Genomic DNA, 16,717 nt, shown 5'->3' on the forward strand with positions numbered 1-16,717 from the left:
GATCTTCTCCACCACGTATTCCAATTCTCCCTCAACCAGCACAGGGGCAGGATGCTCAACCGAAGGAACCACAGGCACCACATACCTCCGCAACAACGACCGATGGAACACATTATGAATAGCAAACGATGCTGGGAGGTCCAAACGAAATGACACAGGGTTAAGGACTTCCAAAATCTTATAAGGACCGATAAACCGAGGCTTGAACTTAGGAGAGGAGACCTTCATAGAAACAAAGCGAGAAGACAACCACACCAAGTCCCCAACGCGAAGTCGGGGACCCACACAGCGACAGCGGTTGGCAAAGCGCTGAGCCTTCTCTTGTGACAGCTTCAAATTATCCACCACATGATTCCAAATCTGATGCAACCTATTCACCACAACATCCACTCCAGGACAGTCAGAAGGCTCCACCTGACCCGAGGAAAAACGAGGATGAAACCCCGAATTACAAAAAAAAGGCGAAACCAAAGTAGCAGAACTAGCCCGATTATTAAGGGCAAACTCGGCCAATGGCAAAAAAGTCACCCAGTCGTCCTGATCAGAAGAAACAAAACATCTTAAATAGGTTTCCAAGGTCTGATTAGTTCGCTCGGTTTGGCCATTCGTCTGAGGATGGAAGGCCGACGAAAAAGACAAATCAATGCCCATCTTAGCACAAAAGGTCCGCCAAAATCTAGACACAAACTGGGATCCTCTGTCGGAAACAATATTTTCAGGGATCCCGTGCAAACGAACCACATTTTTAAAAAACAGCGGAACCAACTCGGAGGAGGAAGGCAACTTAGGCAAGGGTACCAAATGGACCATCTTAGAAAAACGACCACACACCACCCAGATGACAGACATTCTCTGAGAGACAGGGAGATCTGAAATAAAATCCATGGAAATGTGCGTCCAAGGCCTCTTCGGGACAGGCAAAGGTAACAGCAAACCACTGGCACGAGAACAGCAAGGCTTAGCCCGAGCACAAATTCCACAAGACTGCACAAAGGAACGCACATCCCGCGACAAGGACGGCCACCAAAAGGACCTGGCCACCAAATCTCTGGTACCAAATATTCCAGGATGGCCCGCCAACACCGAAGAATGAACCTCGGAAATAACTCTGCTGGTCCATCTATCCGGGACAAACAGTCTCTCCGGTGGACAACGGTCAGGTCTATCCGCCTGAAACTCCTGCAGCACTCGTCGCAAATCTGGGGAGATGGCAGACAAAATCACCCCTTCTCTGAGGATACCAGCCGGCTCTGAATCTCCAGGAGAGTCAGGCACAAAACTCCTAGAAAGAGCATCAGCCTTCACATTCTTCGAACCAGGCAGGTACGAGACCACGAAATCAAAATGAGAGAAAAACAACGACCAACGAGCCTGTCTAGGATTCAGCCGCTTGGCCGACTCGAGATAAATCAGATTTTTGTGATCAGTCAAGACCACCACACGATGCTTAGCTCCCTCGAGCCAATGTCGCCACTCCTCAAATGCCCACTTCATAGCCAACAACTCCCGATTACCGACATCATAATTCCGCTCGGCAGGCGAAAACTTTCTTGAAAAGAAAGCACATGGCTTCATCACAGAGCCATCAGAGCTTCTCTGCGACAACAGCCCCCGCTCCAATCTCAGAAGCATCAACCTCGACCTGGAAAGGAAGAGAGACATCTGGCTGACACAAAACCGGAGCCGAAGAAAACCGGCGCTTCAGCTCCCGAAAGGCCTCCACAGCCGCAGGAGACCAATTAGTAACATCAGAACCCTTCTTGGTCAAATCCGTCAAAGGCTTAACAACACCAGAAAAATTAGCGATGAAGCGACGGAAAAAATTAGCAAAACCCAAGAACTTCTGAAGACTCTTAAGAGATGTAGGCTGCGTCCAGTCATGAATAGCCTGAACCTTGACTGGGTCCATCTCAATAGTAGAAGGAGAAAAAATGAACCCCAAAAAAGAATCCTTCTGGACTCCAAAAAGACATTTTGAGCCCTTCACAAATAAAGCATTGGCACGCAGGACCTGAAACACCATCCTGACCTGCTTAACATGGGACTCCCAATCATCAGAAAAAAACAGAATATCATCCAGATACACAATCATAAATTTATCCAGATATTCGCGGAAGATGTCGTGCATAAAGGACTGAAAGACAGAAGGAGCGTTAGAAAGTCCAAAAGGCATCACCAAGTACTCAAAATGGCCTTCGGGCGTATTAAATGCAGTTTTCCATTCATCACCCTGCTTAATACACACAAGGTTATACGCACCACGAAGATCTATCTTGGTGAACCAACTAGACCCCCTAATGCGAGCAAACAGATCAGATAACAATGGCAAAGGATACTGAAATTTGACCGTGATTTTATGTAGAAGGCGATAATCAATACAAGGTCTCAGGGAACCATCCTTCTTAGCCACAAAAAAGAACCCCGCACCAAGAGGGGAGGAGGAGGGGCGAATAAGTCCTTTCTCCAAAGACTCCTTTATATAACTCCGCATAGCAGCATGCTCCGGCACTGACAAATTGAAAAGTCGTCCCTTAGGAAACTTACTACCAGGAATCAAATTTATAGCACAATCACAATCCCTATGAGGAGGTAGAGAACTGAGTTTGGGCTCATCAAATACATCCTGGTAGTCCAACAAAAACGCATGGACTTCAGAAGGAGTGGATGAAGCAATTGACACCACAGGAGCGTCGCCATGAATTCCTTGACAACCCCAACTTGACACAGATATTGCTTTCCAATCCAGGACTGGATTATGAGTCTGCAACCATGGCAGACCCAACACGACAACATCATGCAAATTATGCAGTACAAGAAAGCGAATCACCTCCTGATGAACAGGAGTCATGCACATGGTCACTTGTGTCCAGTACTGAGGTTTATTCGTAGCCAATGGTGTAGCATCAATTCCCCTTAGTGGAATAGGGAATTTTAAAGGTTCCAAAACAAAACCACAGCGCCTGGCAAATGACAAATCCATCAGACTCAGGGCAGCACCTGAATCTACGAAAGCCATAACCGGGTAAGATGACAGGGAACAAATCAGGGTAATAGACAAAATGAACTTAGGCTGTAAAGTACCGATGGTGACAGATTTATCAATCTTTTTTGTGCACTTAGAGCATGCTGAGATAACATGAGCTGAGTCACCACAGTGAAAGCACAACCCATTTTGCCGTCTATAATTTTGCCGTTCACTTCTGGTCAGAATTCTATCACATTGCATAGACTCAGGTGTCTGTTCAGAAGACACCGCCAAATGGTGCGCAGGTTTGCGCTCCCGCAAACGCCGATCAATCTGAATGGCCAGAGTCATTGACTCATTCAGACCTGCAGGCGTAGGGAACCCCACCATGACATTCTTAATGGCTTCAGAAAGACCTTTTCTGAAATTTGCAGCCAGGGCACACTCATTCCATTGAGTAAGCACCGACCATTTCTGAAATTTCTGGCAGTACACCTCTGCTTCATCTTGCCCCTGAGAGAGGGCCAACAACGCTTTTTCAGCCTGGTTCTCAAGATTAGGTTCCTCATAGAGCAATCCAAGGGCCAGAAAAAACGCATCCACACTGAGCAATGCAGGATCCCCTGGCGCCAATGCGAAGGCCCAATCTTGAGGGTCGGCACACAAGAAAGAAATAATAATTTTAACTTGCTGAACGGAATCACCAGAGGAACGAGGTTTCAAAGAAAGAAACAATTTGCAATTGTTCTTAAAATTCAGGAACCTAGATCTATCTCCAAAAAAAACCTCCAGAATAGGTATTCTAGGCTCTGACATAGGACTGTGAACAACAAAATCCTGAATACTTTGTACCCTTGCAGCAAGATGATCTACACTGGAGGCCAAACTCTGGATATCCATATCAACAGCTGAACTCAGAGCCACACCAAGATTAAGAGGAGGAGAGAAGCTAGACACCCAGCAGCTAGACACACGGCAGCAAAAAAAAAAAAAAAAAATTTCTCAAGGCTTCTCTTCTCCTGCCTCTGCCATGCAATTAACACTTTACTGGCCGGCTGTACTGTTATGATCCTAGTGGCAAGGATCGCAAGTCTGACTAGCTAAGTAACTAAACAGACGACTAGCTCTGGGGAAGTGGTAACTGAATTGACCGCAACCTGATCCTATCCGCACACAACTGTTATGATCCTTAGTGGCTGAGGATCACAAATAGACCAGCAAGTGAATAAACTTAGGACTAGCTCTAGGGAGATGGTAACTGGACTGATCGCAAATCTGAACCTATCCAACACAACTAGAGGTAGCCGGTGAACGTGCCTAAAAAATTCCTAGGCGTCTCGAGCCAGCCTGAGGAACTAGCTACCCCTAAAGAGAAAGAAAGACCTCGCTTGCCTCCAGAGAAATAATCCCCAAAGATATAGAAGCCCCCAACAAATATTAACGGTGAAGTAAGAGGAAGGCACATACATAGGGATGAAATCAGATTCAGCAAAAGAGGCCCACTAGTACTAGAAAGCAGAAAATAGAGCAGGGGTCTATGCGATCAATAAAAAATCCTTACAAAATATCCATCCTGAGATTTCAAGAACCCACGCACCGACTAACGGTGTGTGGGGAGAAACTCAGTCCACTAGAGCAACCAGCAAGCGAGGGAATCACATTTTAGCAAGCTGGACAAGAAAACATGATAAACACTGCTGATCAAAAAATGAGCAAACAAAACTTAGCTTGTCCTGGATGGACTGGGGGCAAGGTAGTCAGAAGGAATCTGAGTAGCACTGATTACATCGACAGCCGGCAACAAGTGGAAGTAAAACAGAGCTATATAGGAACCTCCCAGAGGATAACGAACCAGCTGATAGCCAGAGACCAGCAGGATAACAAACAAAGCCACCAGGGGGAGCCCAAAGCAAATGTCACACCATACCACCAGTAACCACAAGAGGGAGCCTGAAAACAGAGTTCACAACACACAACTATAGGTAGCCGTGGAACGTTACCTGAAAATCCTAGACGTCTCTTCACAGCCTGAGAAACTGACTATTCCTAGAGGGAAAGAAAGTCCTCACTTGCCTCAGTGAAATGACCCCAAAGATATAGAATAGCCCCCCACAAATATTAACGGTGAGTTAAGGGGAAAGCACAAACGCAGAGATGAAATAGATTTAGCAAATGAGGCCCGCTAACACTAGATAGCAGAAAATAGGAAGGGAACTGTGCGGTCAATTAAAAACCCTATTCAAAATATCCACGCAGAGATTGCTCGAGCCCCCGCACCAACTAACGGTGCTGGGGAAGCAACTCCGTACCCCAGAGCTTACCAGCAGCAAGAAATCACATATTAGCAAGCTGGACTAAACTCATCATACACAGAAATCATATTGCAGACTGATGAGCAAAAAATAATCAAACAGAACTTAGCTTCTCCTGAAGAGACTGAAAACGAAGATAATCAGGAGTAATCAGAATAGCACTGAATACATCGACAGCCGGCAACAAGTGGAAGTGAAACAGAGCTAAATAGGAACCTCCCTAGTGAATAACGAGGCAGCTGATCCAGCCACAGACCCGCAGGATAACAAACAAAGCCACCAGGGGGAGCCCAAAAACAAAAGTCACACAATACCACCTGTGACCACAAGAGGGAGCCCGAAAACAGAGTTCACAACACACCAGTCAGTCAGCTGACCGTTGAGACCACTTATTGGCTGTAAGGTCAGGAGACCATGACCACCAGCCACTTTACCTTTAAGGCCACAGATTAGCTGTAAGGTCAGGAGACCATGACCATTAATCACCTGAACACTATGGCCATTAGTTGCCTGCAGAGTCAGGAGATCATTATCACCAGTCAGTCATCTGACTGTTGAGGAGACTGATTGGCTGTAAAGTCAACAGACCATGACCACCATTCACCTGATGGCTGAGGCCATTTATTGGGTGTTAGGTCAGGAGACTGGTGGTCATGATGTCACCGCATGATGTCAGTGCTGGAGCAGGGAACTGATTATAGGAGAGAGCATAACTTCTTAGCTTTTTTTAATGGCATGACTCCCAAATAGATCGAAAAATCCTTTTACAGCTTGTGGATTATATATGCCAACAGTCCTTATGTTGTTAAGAAAGTCCAACCAAGAAGATGTGAAGGTTACCCAAAGCCAACCAAAAGTTGTAGTTCCTATTTGTTTTAGAGATGTTCCTGTGTGAGCCTTAGATGTCCCAGTTTGGGACATTGCAATATTACTATGTGTAAGGAATTCCTCTTTTCATAAGCCGTTGAACATTAGCAATCAAAGATATGGAAAATTAGCTAAGGATCCTAGAAAATATATGGGGCCATACATGCCTCCAGTGCTTCTCTTCCAGGTAGATAGTGATGTGGTGGCCTCATTTTAATCTTTACTCAGTAGCTACGTCATCTTTATTTATACCCAATTTCTCCCAAACCCGAACCAGCAATGGGTCCTAGAAGAGGAGCTCAGACACTGCCCAGATACATTTTTCTAAATCCTCAAAAATGAAATATCTGTAAAAAAAATTTCTAATTTTGTAGGACAAATGACTTACTTGTCGTTGACAAATGAGTACATGAGAAGTCTTTCATCAATGAATTTCTTCCACTCGGGCTTCTCATTTGCCAGATCCCTATAGTTATCATTTGACACGATGATGCCATCTGACTCAAATGCCAACTTCACTATGAAGCGATCATCGTAGCAGACCACTCTCCGGCCCTGCACACGCCGAGATGGGGTAAACACCAGAATTTTGTCCTTTTCTAATTTCCGTAGAATTTCTTGATCTGGAAAACAACATAGTATTTCAGGACAATAGTTTGCAAGGATTCTGCTTGTGCTAATCAGATACAAATCTGTGGATGATCTATTGATCCGATTCGGGGCGTAGAAGCCCAAATTATCTCCATTGAAATTCTATGACGTGTGTAAATGACATGTCAGAATTTTGTAGAGGGAATACCCTTTAAAGACCCTTTATATTCCACAGAAATAATGTTGGATCACCTTTGCTTGGAAATATGCACCTTGATGTTCCTCTATTATTCTTCCTGGAAACATAAATTAATTGACAACTAGGTATTCACATTGTGACTGTCAGCACCGATTAGACAATTTCCAGGAGGCAAATAGAGGAATGAGCCAACGTACAGTTCTAAGATATTTTTTCATAAAGTAATGATTCTGGAGCACAAGTATGCATTCAATCAGACATGACGAGAGAGTGCACAGACCATTTTTAAAAGTAACTATACTTTTTAAGAAGACCTGTCCCTTGCCATTAATATGCGTTTTTTTTGCATGGTGTAAATTCTGCTGTTCTCCTGAATCTGGAGTTGTTTTTCTTTTGTTCGTGACCTCTCTGATCATGAGATATTGCCTGCTCTTCCCTATATAAAAATCTAGTCTTTTTGGTTACAAAGAATGGAATTATATACAGGTAAGAGAGGTTCATATCTTAGGAATGGAGAGGCATAGAAACAAAAGAAAAACTATGCCGAATTCAGGACAACAACCATATAAATATATTACATATTATGGCAAGTCTCTGGTCCTCTTTAAACATTTTTTATTAAAGAGTGTCTGTTTAGAAGTGTTGATTGGAAGGGATCCCGATCATGAGATCTCCACTGATCGCTGAAACTAAGGGGATGAAATGCTTAGCTTATGCTCAAATGGCAAGCAGAGCACAGACCCATAGACCTTCTGTTGAACTACTACACTTCTGTTCAGACTTGAGCATAAATTGAGCTCTTCCTTCCAAAACCATCTGTGATCGACACTACTGAACACAGTTTATTACATCAAAAAATGTTTAAAGGGTAGTAATTTTAACTAAAATTACTAGTAGGCCATTTCCCAGAGAAGCATTGCATGGCCTTTAAGTCTCTTTACTTTTACTTGGCACTCTCCGCAAAAAGAAACTTTTCATCCAGCCAAAGAAGTTCTCCGGCTTTGCCCTGATAAGGAGCAAACACACCGAAACACGTCTGCAGAGTGAGTTTTTGTTTTGGCTTCTTATCCTAAGGGTACCGTTACACAAAACGATTTACCAACGATCACGACGAGCGATACGACCTGGCCGTGATCGTTGGTAAGTCGTTGTGTGGTCGCTGGAGAGCTGTCACACAGACAGCTCTCCAGCAACCAACGATGCCGAAGTCCCCGGGTAACCAGGGTAAACATCGGGTTACTAAGCGCAGGGCTGTGCTTAGTAACCCGATGTTTACCCTGGTTACCGTCGTAAATGTAAAAAAAAAAAAAAACAGTACATACTCACATTCTGGTGTCCGTCAGGTCCCTCGCCGTCTGCTTCCCGCACTGACTGAGTGCTGGCCGTAAAGTAAAAGCAGAGCACAGCGGTGACGTCACCGCTGTGCTGTGCTGTACGGCCGGCACTCACAGTCAGTGCGGGAAGCAGACGGCGAGGGACCTGACGGACACCGGAATGTGAGTATGTACTGTTTTTTTTTTTTTTACATTTACGATGGTAACCAGGGTAAACATCGGGTTACTAAGTGCGGCCCTGCGCTTAGTAACCCGATGTTTACCCTGGTTACAAGCGAACGCATCGCTGGATCGGTGTCACACACACCGATCCAGCGATGACAGCGGGAGATCCAGCGACGAAATAAAGTTCCAAACGATCTGCTACGACGTACGATTCTCAGCAGGGTCCCTGATCGCTGCTGCGTGTCAGACACAGCGATATCGTATGGATATCGCTGGAACATCACGGATCGTACCGCCGTAGCGACCAAAGTGCCACTGTGAGGCGGTACCCTAAGCCATGTGACAAGGTCTTTAAAGGGTTGATATTGACTTTTAGGATTGCTACTTCCATTAGGTGGAACTAAAATTCCTGACCTCTTCTTCTCTGAAAAGGCTACAGTCACTTTAAAATGATCAGTTTTAAATTTGGTGGTGTTTGATATTATCACTAACCTGTAATTAGAGCATCCGGTCGAGACTGTTCCTTCCGCCAGGCAGGTACAAACACTGTAATATCTTTATGGCCTCGATCTTGGAACCAGGTAACAGCGAGTTTGATCCCACGGCAAGAAAATACTTCTTTATTTCCATGACTGAAATAGAAAGAAGCTAATATTAATGGATGTGGTATATCGACCTTGGTCAGACTGGACTATACAAGGACAAGAGAGTCTTCTTTTGGGATCCAGATTCAGCTGTGACAATGGGAATCAAACATAAATAAGGCCACTGAGGCAAAAACTCAAAAAGGATCATGTCTGGTATGACAATCCAGCTCCATCAAAAATCAATGGCAACCATGTTTTTTCTAATCCTGAAAACCTCTCTAAATGTAGACATGCTTGGTTACTGATGCACTGCAGAACCAGCTGTAAATCAGTGTGTCAGGGTGTGATTACACTGCTCATAGTATGCTGAGCGATGACTGAAAGCCGGCAGCTCCCAGGAGGAATAAAATTCATTTTCTCCCAGGAGCCGCTCTTTCAATACAGCAGTCAGGCACCTTTCTAGCCATCTTAACCCACAGCGAAACCCTATATCTGCAGGGAAATAGCTTTATTCAACGTGACTGACTTTTCTAAATAGTCTTCATTAAAAAGAAATGAGTCTTTAAGACCTTTACCGGGCTGAGAGATTTTTTGCAAAAATGTTACAAATCAGTCATGGCTCCTACTCACTTCTTATGGCTCTTTCTGCTCTCCCTTCCTGTCTTTCAGTATTACAGATAACGGGAGCGAGGGGGTTGAACATAGATGTCCACAGTGGGGACAGGGGGTAAAGCATGTACAATCTCAGGGAGGGCAGGAAAAACAGGAAAAGGAGGAGAAATTATTGCAGGATAATAGTTGTTTTGAGAGAGACATTCTCACGAGAGAAAACTCTGAAACTTGGATCCGGCTGTATACTTTATATCTTGGGGTCTGAAAACAAATAAAGGCGTGAACATAGACTAATATGTAAAAATCATTTCATACATGCCAAAAGTTGTCTATAGCCTGTAAGAAAAGCATTTGGCAGAGAGTTTCCGATGCAAAATATTGTAATTGAAACACTGGAATATAACTTTATGAAGGAATGAAAGAATTATTGTAGTTGATCGAGGACGCATATTGGTCGCAACATCCAGACTTAAAAGGGTTTTCTCGTTGTTATAAATGAATAAAAGTGCTTGTAAAAATAAGCAACTTTACAATTTCTCACTGATTTAGAGTCCTCAGCGTTTTTAAGAATGGAGTGATTTTTGCTGCAGCCTGTGTCGCAGCGCGGTAGCGGGACCCGTCTCCTTTTACACCCCAGCGCTGCATGAAAGTGCGGGACCTGGCTGGGTGTGTGGACTTGTGCTGTGAGGGCATCAGGCCGCAGACTGCGTGTAGCCGGTGGTGAGGCTGGCCAGGGTCACAGGTTCCACAGTTCAAAAAAGGTGAACGTCGTTCAAACATGGAGTCTTTACTGAATGATAACGGTTATCTACAAGGGATAGTGGGCACAAAGTCATTGACGGCTCTGGCTTCATAGAGTGAGAAGGGTGGAGATGGATGGAAACCAAGGGGGAGGGAAATTGTATATAAATGATTGACCCCACCGTGAACCACCAAGCGCCTGTGCTTGGTTTGAGCAGTCATTCGTTGCTGACAGAGACCCTTTAAAAGTATTGAATAAAGCTGAGCTGCAATATCATCTCACAGACAAAAGGACATAAGCTCAAAAAACCTCACAGAAAAAGAAACAGCCTTACGGACACCAGGTCAGATTACCAATGCGCTAACGGTGCGGCAGATGCTGCTTCTTGAACTGCAATACCAGACATAGCCATGGACAAGGGTGGCAGCGTTCCCAGTAAAACAACCTTTCACTGAGGCGATAGTGGTGAGATGATCATTAAAAAAATTTGGTCAATTTGGTCACAGAGATGTCAGAAAAAAAAATTGTCAAAACATGCCTGTCAATCATTGTCATCATTATGAGTCACTTCTCCTTTCTATAAAACTCTCAACCATTTAAAAAACTTTCTCATCTGAAATCACCTCTTGTAATCCAACACTTGACAAAAGGAAATTACAAGAGCAATTTCAATGTAATGATTTCTTGTCTGGAGTGGGATCTCTTTGAGAACATTAGCAATTATCCCAATCACTGCTTATCACATGCATTTCTATTCAGAGCTGCACAGGGAATTGCCACAATGGAAAATAATTAATTGAACACCATGCGGATATTATAGGACATTTTCCTCAATCCTAGAATTTCAGAATGTCACACAATAAGTGCTTTACATGTAGAACAATATTCTTGTAGTTAATTATTTCTGAGTTTTTTTGATTGAGTAATCAATAACCCAACTGATTTACATTGCAGGAATATCGCGATTGAGTTCCTAGCAGCGCTCGTTTCACGATAATCTTGCAGTGTAAACAAGCTGTCGATCACCGGACAAATGAGCAAAACGCTCGGTGAAATGATCTTTTGGTTTAGCCAAAAAATCATCAATCTTGGCAGCACATAGTCTTTTTAAACAACATCCTCCTCCAGACCACGCTGTCCTCCTCCATGTTCCTCCATCCTCCTCCAGACCACTCTGTCCTCCTCCATGTTCCTCTGTCCTCCTCCAGACCACGCTGTCCTCCTCCATGTTCCTCTGTCCTCCTCCAGACCACGCTGTCCTCCTCCATGTTCCTCTGTCCTCCTCCAGACCACTCTGTCCTCCTCCATCCTCCTCCAGACCACTCTGTCCTCCTCCATGTTCCTCTGTCCTCCTCCAGACCACTCTGTCCTCCTCCATTCTCCTTCAGACCCCTCTGTCCTCCATCCTCCTCCAGACCACTCTGTCCTCCTCCATGTTCCTCTGTCCTCCTCCATTCTCCTCCAGACCACTCTGTCCTCCATCCTCCTCCAGACCACTCTGTCCTCCTCCATCCTCCAGACCACTCTGTCCTCCTCCATCCTCCTCCAGACCACCCTGTCCTCCTCCATCCTCCTCCAGACCACTGTGTCCTCCTCCATGTTCCTCTGTCCTCCTCCAGACCACTCTGTCCTCCTCCATTCTCCTCCAGACCACTCTGTCCTCCATCCTCCTCCAGACCACTCTGTCCTCCTCCATCCTCCTCCAGACCACCCTGTCCTCCTCCATCCTCCTCCAGACCACCCTGTCCTCCTCCATCCTCCTCCAGACCACCCTGTCCTCCTCCATCCTCCTCCAGACCACCCTGTCCTCCTCCATCCTCCTCCAGACCACCCTGTCCTCCTCCATTCTCCTCCAGACCACTCTGCCCTCCTCCTCATTCCTCCATCCTCCTCCAGGCCACTCTGTCCTCCTCCAGGCCACTCTGTCCTCCTCCATGTTCCTCTATCCTCCTCCAGACCAATCTGTCCTCCATTCTCCTCCAGACTACTCTGTCCTCCTCCATTCACCTCCATCCTCCTCTAGCCCACTCTGTCCTCCATACCGCCCTGTCCTCCTCCATTCTCCTCCATCTTCCTCCAGACCACTTTGCCCTCCTCCTTGTTCCTCCAGGCCACTCTGTTCTCCTTCATCCTCCTCCACACCACATTGTCCTCCTCCATTCTCCTCCATCTTCCTCCAGACCACTTTGCCCTCCTCCTCGTTCCTCCATCCTCCTCCAGGCCACTCTGTTCTCCTCCAGGCCACTCTGTCCTCCGCCAGACCACTCTATCCTCCTCCATGTTCCTCCGTCCTCCTCCAGACCACCCTGTCCTCCTCCATTCTCCTCCATACCACTCTATCCTCCTCCATGTTCCTCTGTCCTCCTCCAGACCACCCTGTCCTCCTCCATCCTCCTCCAGACCACCCTGTCCTCCTCCATTCTCCTCCATCCTCCTCCAGACCACATTGTCCTCCTCCATTCTCTTCCTTCTACAGGTATGCGCGCTAAACAATTTATTACAGATCGTTCAGTGCGTATCTGAAGCGCAGTAGGCTTTCATGCTTTTGTAAACCAGGTTAATAAATGACCGCAGATGGGTAAAAATGTTGCAGGTCAGCGATCGTTTAACACAGCGCATCACACGGTGCAAATGGCCTTTTAGTTACAAGCCTCATAACTGGTTGCCATCATAGGCAGTTATCTCGTCAAATACATTGTGGTATGAATACACATAAGTAGCAAACGCCTAAGACCGGCCTTGGTTATGTGGTGTCCTGCTGAAGGCGGCACTAAAGATGGCCTTGCACCTAAGGCTTGGGACTACCAATCTGTAATATTTGTGTCCCACTGTTATTCCTTTTTGTATGGAGCAGGTAGTTCATCTCTGTATGTTGGTATTATTGGAGCACCTCTGTATTTTCTAATCATTCTGCTCTTGCTGTAAAAAAAAAAATCAACCCTGAATGCACCATTTTTTTTTTTTTATTTTTTTTTTAAACATTAGTACTAAGCAGTGTAGAAGTGAATCCAGCTCTGGGATTAGCTATCTAAAATCTGCACCATCTGCTTTTACCTCTCCTCTCCCCTCTTCACAAAGTATAACAGGCTGTGTAAACTAATACCTCACTGGGTTGCCAGTCTGTATGGTGTTGAGCAAGACAGATTTAAGGTGGATATTTATTTTCTTTTCAGAACGGATAGTGAGAAAAGGGGGCAGGGTGAAGTGGAAACCATGGCTCATAAGTAGAGAAAGTCAAGTTTCTAAGAAACAGACAATCGCCGCATGTGTTACAGCTGTCTTACAGCCGTAAATCATGCAGCCACAGGGACTCGAACATATCCGAGCACGCCCAAGATACTCGGATAACACCCGAGCATGCTCGGATAACACCCGAGCATGCTCGGATAACACATTATCTCAGCATGTTCACTCATCACTAGTTAGGAGATAACTCACAGATTGGTATACGTCCAAGCACTGGGGCACCTGCATTCCCTATAAGAATAGAATGGCAGTGCGCATGCTCAATCCTCGATCCATTAGTTTCTCTATGGGCAGCCACAAAAAAAGGCATGAGCACGGCGCTTAGCCATCCTATCGAGAATTAATGGAGCAGTGATTGAGTATGCGGACTGCCGCTCCATTTTAATGAGGATGAAAGTGTCTCATTCTGCTGAATGGTGCAGGGCTCAGTGGTCGGCCGTAAACCCCTTTAAAAAGGTTGTCCACCTCCAGGAAATTGAGCTCCAAACTGTGTAACATGCCTAAAACAACAAATACAGCAGGTAGTCACCCTCCCTCAGTTCAGCGGTGGCTTCCCACCCACGCTACAGTCGCGGTGTTTCTGCAGCAGCGATGACATCATATCAACAGTGCGCGTAACCGCTGTAGCCAGTCACCGAGTTCAACCAAGGTTGACGGCACTCACCGCTAAGCTTAATGACTGGCTAGGGAAGTGATGAGCGCTGTTGATATGATGTCACCACTACAGCCGAAACCGGCAAGCAAATCCTGGACACGGGGAGGGTGAGTACTTGCTATGAATATTTTATGTGTTTTACATAGTTTGATCCCAACTTTCCTGACAGTGAACTACCCCTTTTCGCTATGTGTGTAATTGTTGCACTATACTATTTTTGCACTATCCTTATTTAGTCAACCAAATGGAAGTGCCATGTGCAATAGATCAGAGGGGGTTGACGTATCGTACACAGGTCTATAGGTCGGCTCAAACGTGCAGCATAATAGGAAATAGTAAAGCAACTTCCACACTTTCCTATAACGCCATCCAATTCTGAATGACATATAATGCAATAACAAAGGGACGCTGCACCAAGTAATCCTCATGTCATCTGTCAGGTCATAGGATATAAAGGTATAATACTCTCTAAGAACAGATCAAATGTACACCAGACCGTGCTACACGGGGAATATTTTCAATGTCAAGTATTCTGACCTGGAGATAAATTCTTTGCAACCCAATATCAACATTGTCATTAAAGAGTAATTAAACTTTTTTTTCCATTTAATTATAACTATTGATCAGTCTTTGAAAAGTTGTGAATATTTGTAATTCACTTCATTACATTATCTTGCTTCCTTTTCGCGTATTTCCATGCTGAAAGGACTGTTTATACGGCCTTGTTCATGCAAGCCTATTGCTGTTTTGAACGACAGGATTAGCAATCATCCTACACCTTTGTGAGCTCTTCTGTTCCCCTCTCCCATTGCTTAGAGAGGGATAGAGTTTGTCATTTTGTGACTGAGGAGTGGAGCAGGAAAGACCACTCAGAGGTGCAGATATTTATCAGACCTTCAGGTCAAAACACCTACTCTAAATGCCTGTACAAGACAGCTGAAACAGCCCTTTCATCATGGAGTTTGGATGAAAAGGAAGCAAGTTAATGGAATATATTCCAAAGACTGATCAATGTTTAAATAATAAAAAAAAAAACATTTACTCTGTAATAATGAAAATTCCCACTATCCGAGCAGTCTAACAGCAGTTAAACCTTTGGTGCACCCCCTTGGGTGGTACCCTCTGGTCCAGCATGCATAAGGCTGTAAATATGTCTGTGTTTCAAGGTCTGAGCACTTGCCGAAGGTCTCCGGACCTGAGCTTGACAGCCTTAGAGACATGTAGGTAGGAGACTACTGCGTATGGCTCAGGAGACCGGCGGCCAGTCCGTACATCTCAGTCAATGCTTAGACCATGAAAGACAGATGTGTGAATCCAGCCTAAGACATAAGGGAATGGAGAATCTGTCATAGAACACCTAGTCTAGATAAAGTGATGGTCCTATTAAATAAGTAGGGGATCAGAAATGTCCATTATAACAGGGATAAAACTTCCCTGTTCTGCTGATCGGTGCCTATCTCAGCATTCGGACCCTCACTTATCAATAAGTTATCACCTATTCTATGGATGGGTGCTAAGTTGTTTCACTGGACAACTCCTTTAAGTTATACACAAAATGACATATGAAGTGGTTATCATCTACCGTGGTGTCCACACATCTCGTGACCTGTACCAGCATTTTTGGTCTTGTACATGTTGTGTAGTAGTCACTGTATCACTCACCTCATAGCAACATTGCTCCCGTCAATTACAATTGGTCTTAGGTTTTCACTGTCATCTACTCCCTCCTGATGAAATGGGGATTCGGGTCTTTGAGATTCGAAAGAAGATGCTTCTCGTACAACGGTGTTACTCACAGTCCCATTTTGTTCAGTCTCGCTCTTGCTGCCAAGTTTGACAAGTTCCCCCAGAATGTCATTAATTAAAGCATTTGTACCCAACTTGTTAAGGACAAGAAGAACCTGCTCTTCCGAGTATCCCAACTTAAGTGCAAAGTCCAATTTTGTTTGGTATTCTTTTATGTCGTCCGGTGGCTTTTTTATTTCTTTAGAGCCCGTTTGATCATGTTCAATCTTAAGGTCTTCTAGAATCTCATTTCGTTTTAGTATGTATGGCTCAATGCAAGGAGAACGACAGAGTTGTCTATGCTTCTTGGTCACCCGGCAAGGTTCTGCTACGAGTCTACTGGTCCGCTCAGACTCGTTATCAGAATTTGTGCTTTCTTCCGAGTCACAACTCGAACTACAGGTCTCCTCAGAGGCTTCTTTATCTGAATCATCCTTCCTGGAATTAACTTTATCCATAGTTGGCTTCCGCAGAATAGTCCACGGCACAATTGCACTTAAGTGTGTCTCACCGGTCTCTGTGTAAAGACGACCAAAGTTATGGCCAAAGTCATCTTTCAAGCCCATGAAGCCGGCACATGTGTCCAACTCCACCTTGTTATTATTTCTGAAGCCTTGATAAAATGACCTAAATTCCTGAAAATTAAAGAAAGCATAA

General features: G+C 44.9%; 1 protein-coding gene across 2 annotated transcripts in view; it reads right to left on the reverse strand.

Annotated features, from left to right (window-relative positions):
* Positions 1-16,717, reverse strand: part of ZC3H12C (zinc finger CCCH-type containing 12C) — a 188,344-nt gene that overhangs the window by 16,212 nt on the left and 155,415 nt on the right. For both annotated transcript variants that reach the window (XM_077299830.1, XM_077299829.1), the window contains exons 2-4: positions 15,938-16,695; positions 8,926-9,065; positions 6,533-6,767 (exon numbers count right to left, since the gene is read on the reverse strand). In XM_077299830.1, coding sequence (XP_077155945.1) covers positions 6,533-6,767; positions 8,926-9,065; positions 15,938-16,626 — 1,064 coding nt within the window. In that variant the 5' untranslated portion in view covers positions 16,627-16,695. The remainder of the gene's footprint in view (positions 1-6,532; positions 6,768-8,925; positions 9,066-15,937; positions 16,696-16,717) is intronic.

Source organism: Ranitomeya variabilis, chromosome 3 (genome assembly GCF_051348905.1).
Source record: "Ranitomeya variabilis isolate aRanVar5 chromosome 3, aRanVar5.hap1, whole genome shotgun sequence".
Taxonomy (NCBI): Eukaryota; Metazoa; Chordata; class Amphibia; order Anura; family Dendrobatidae; genus Ranitomeya; species Ranitomeya variabilis.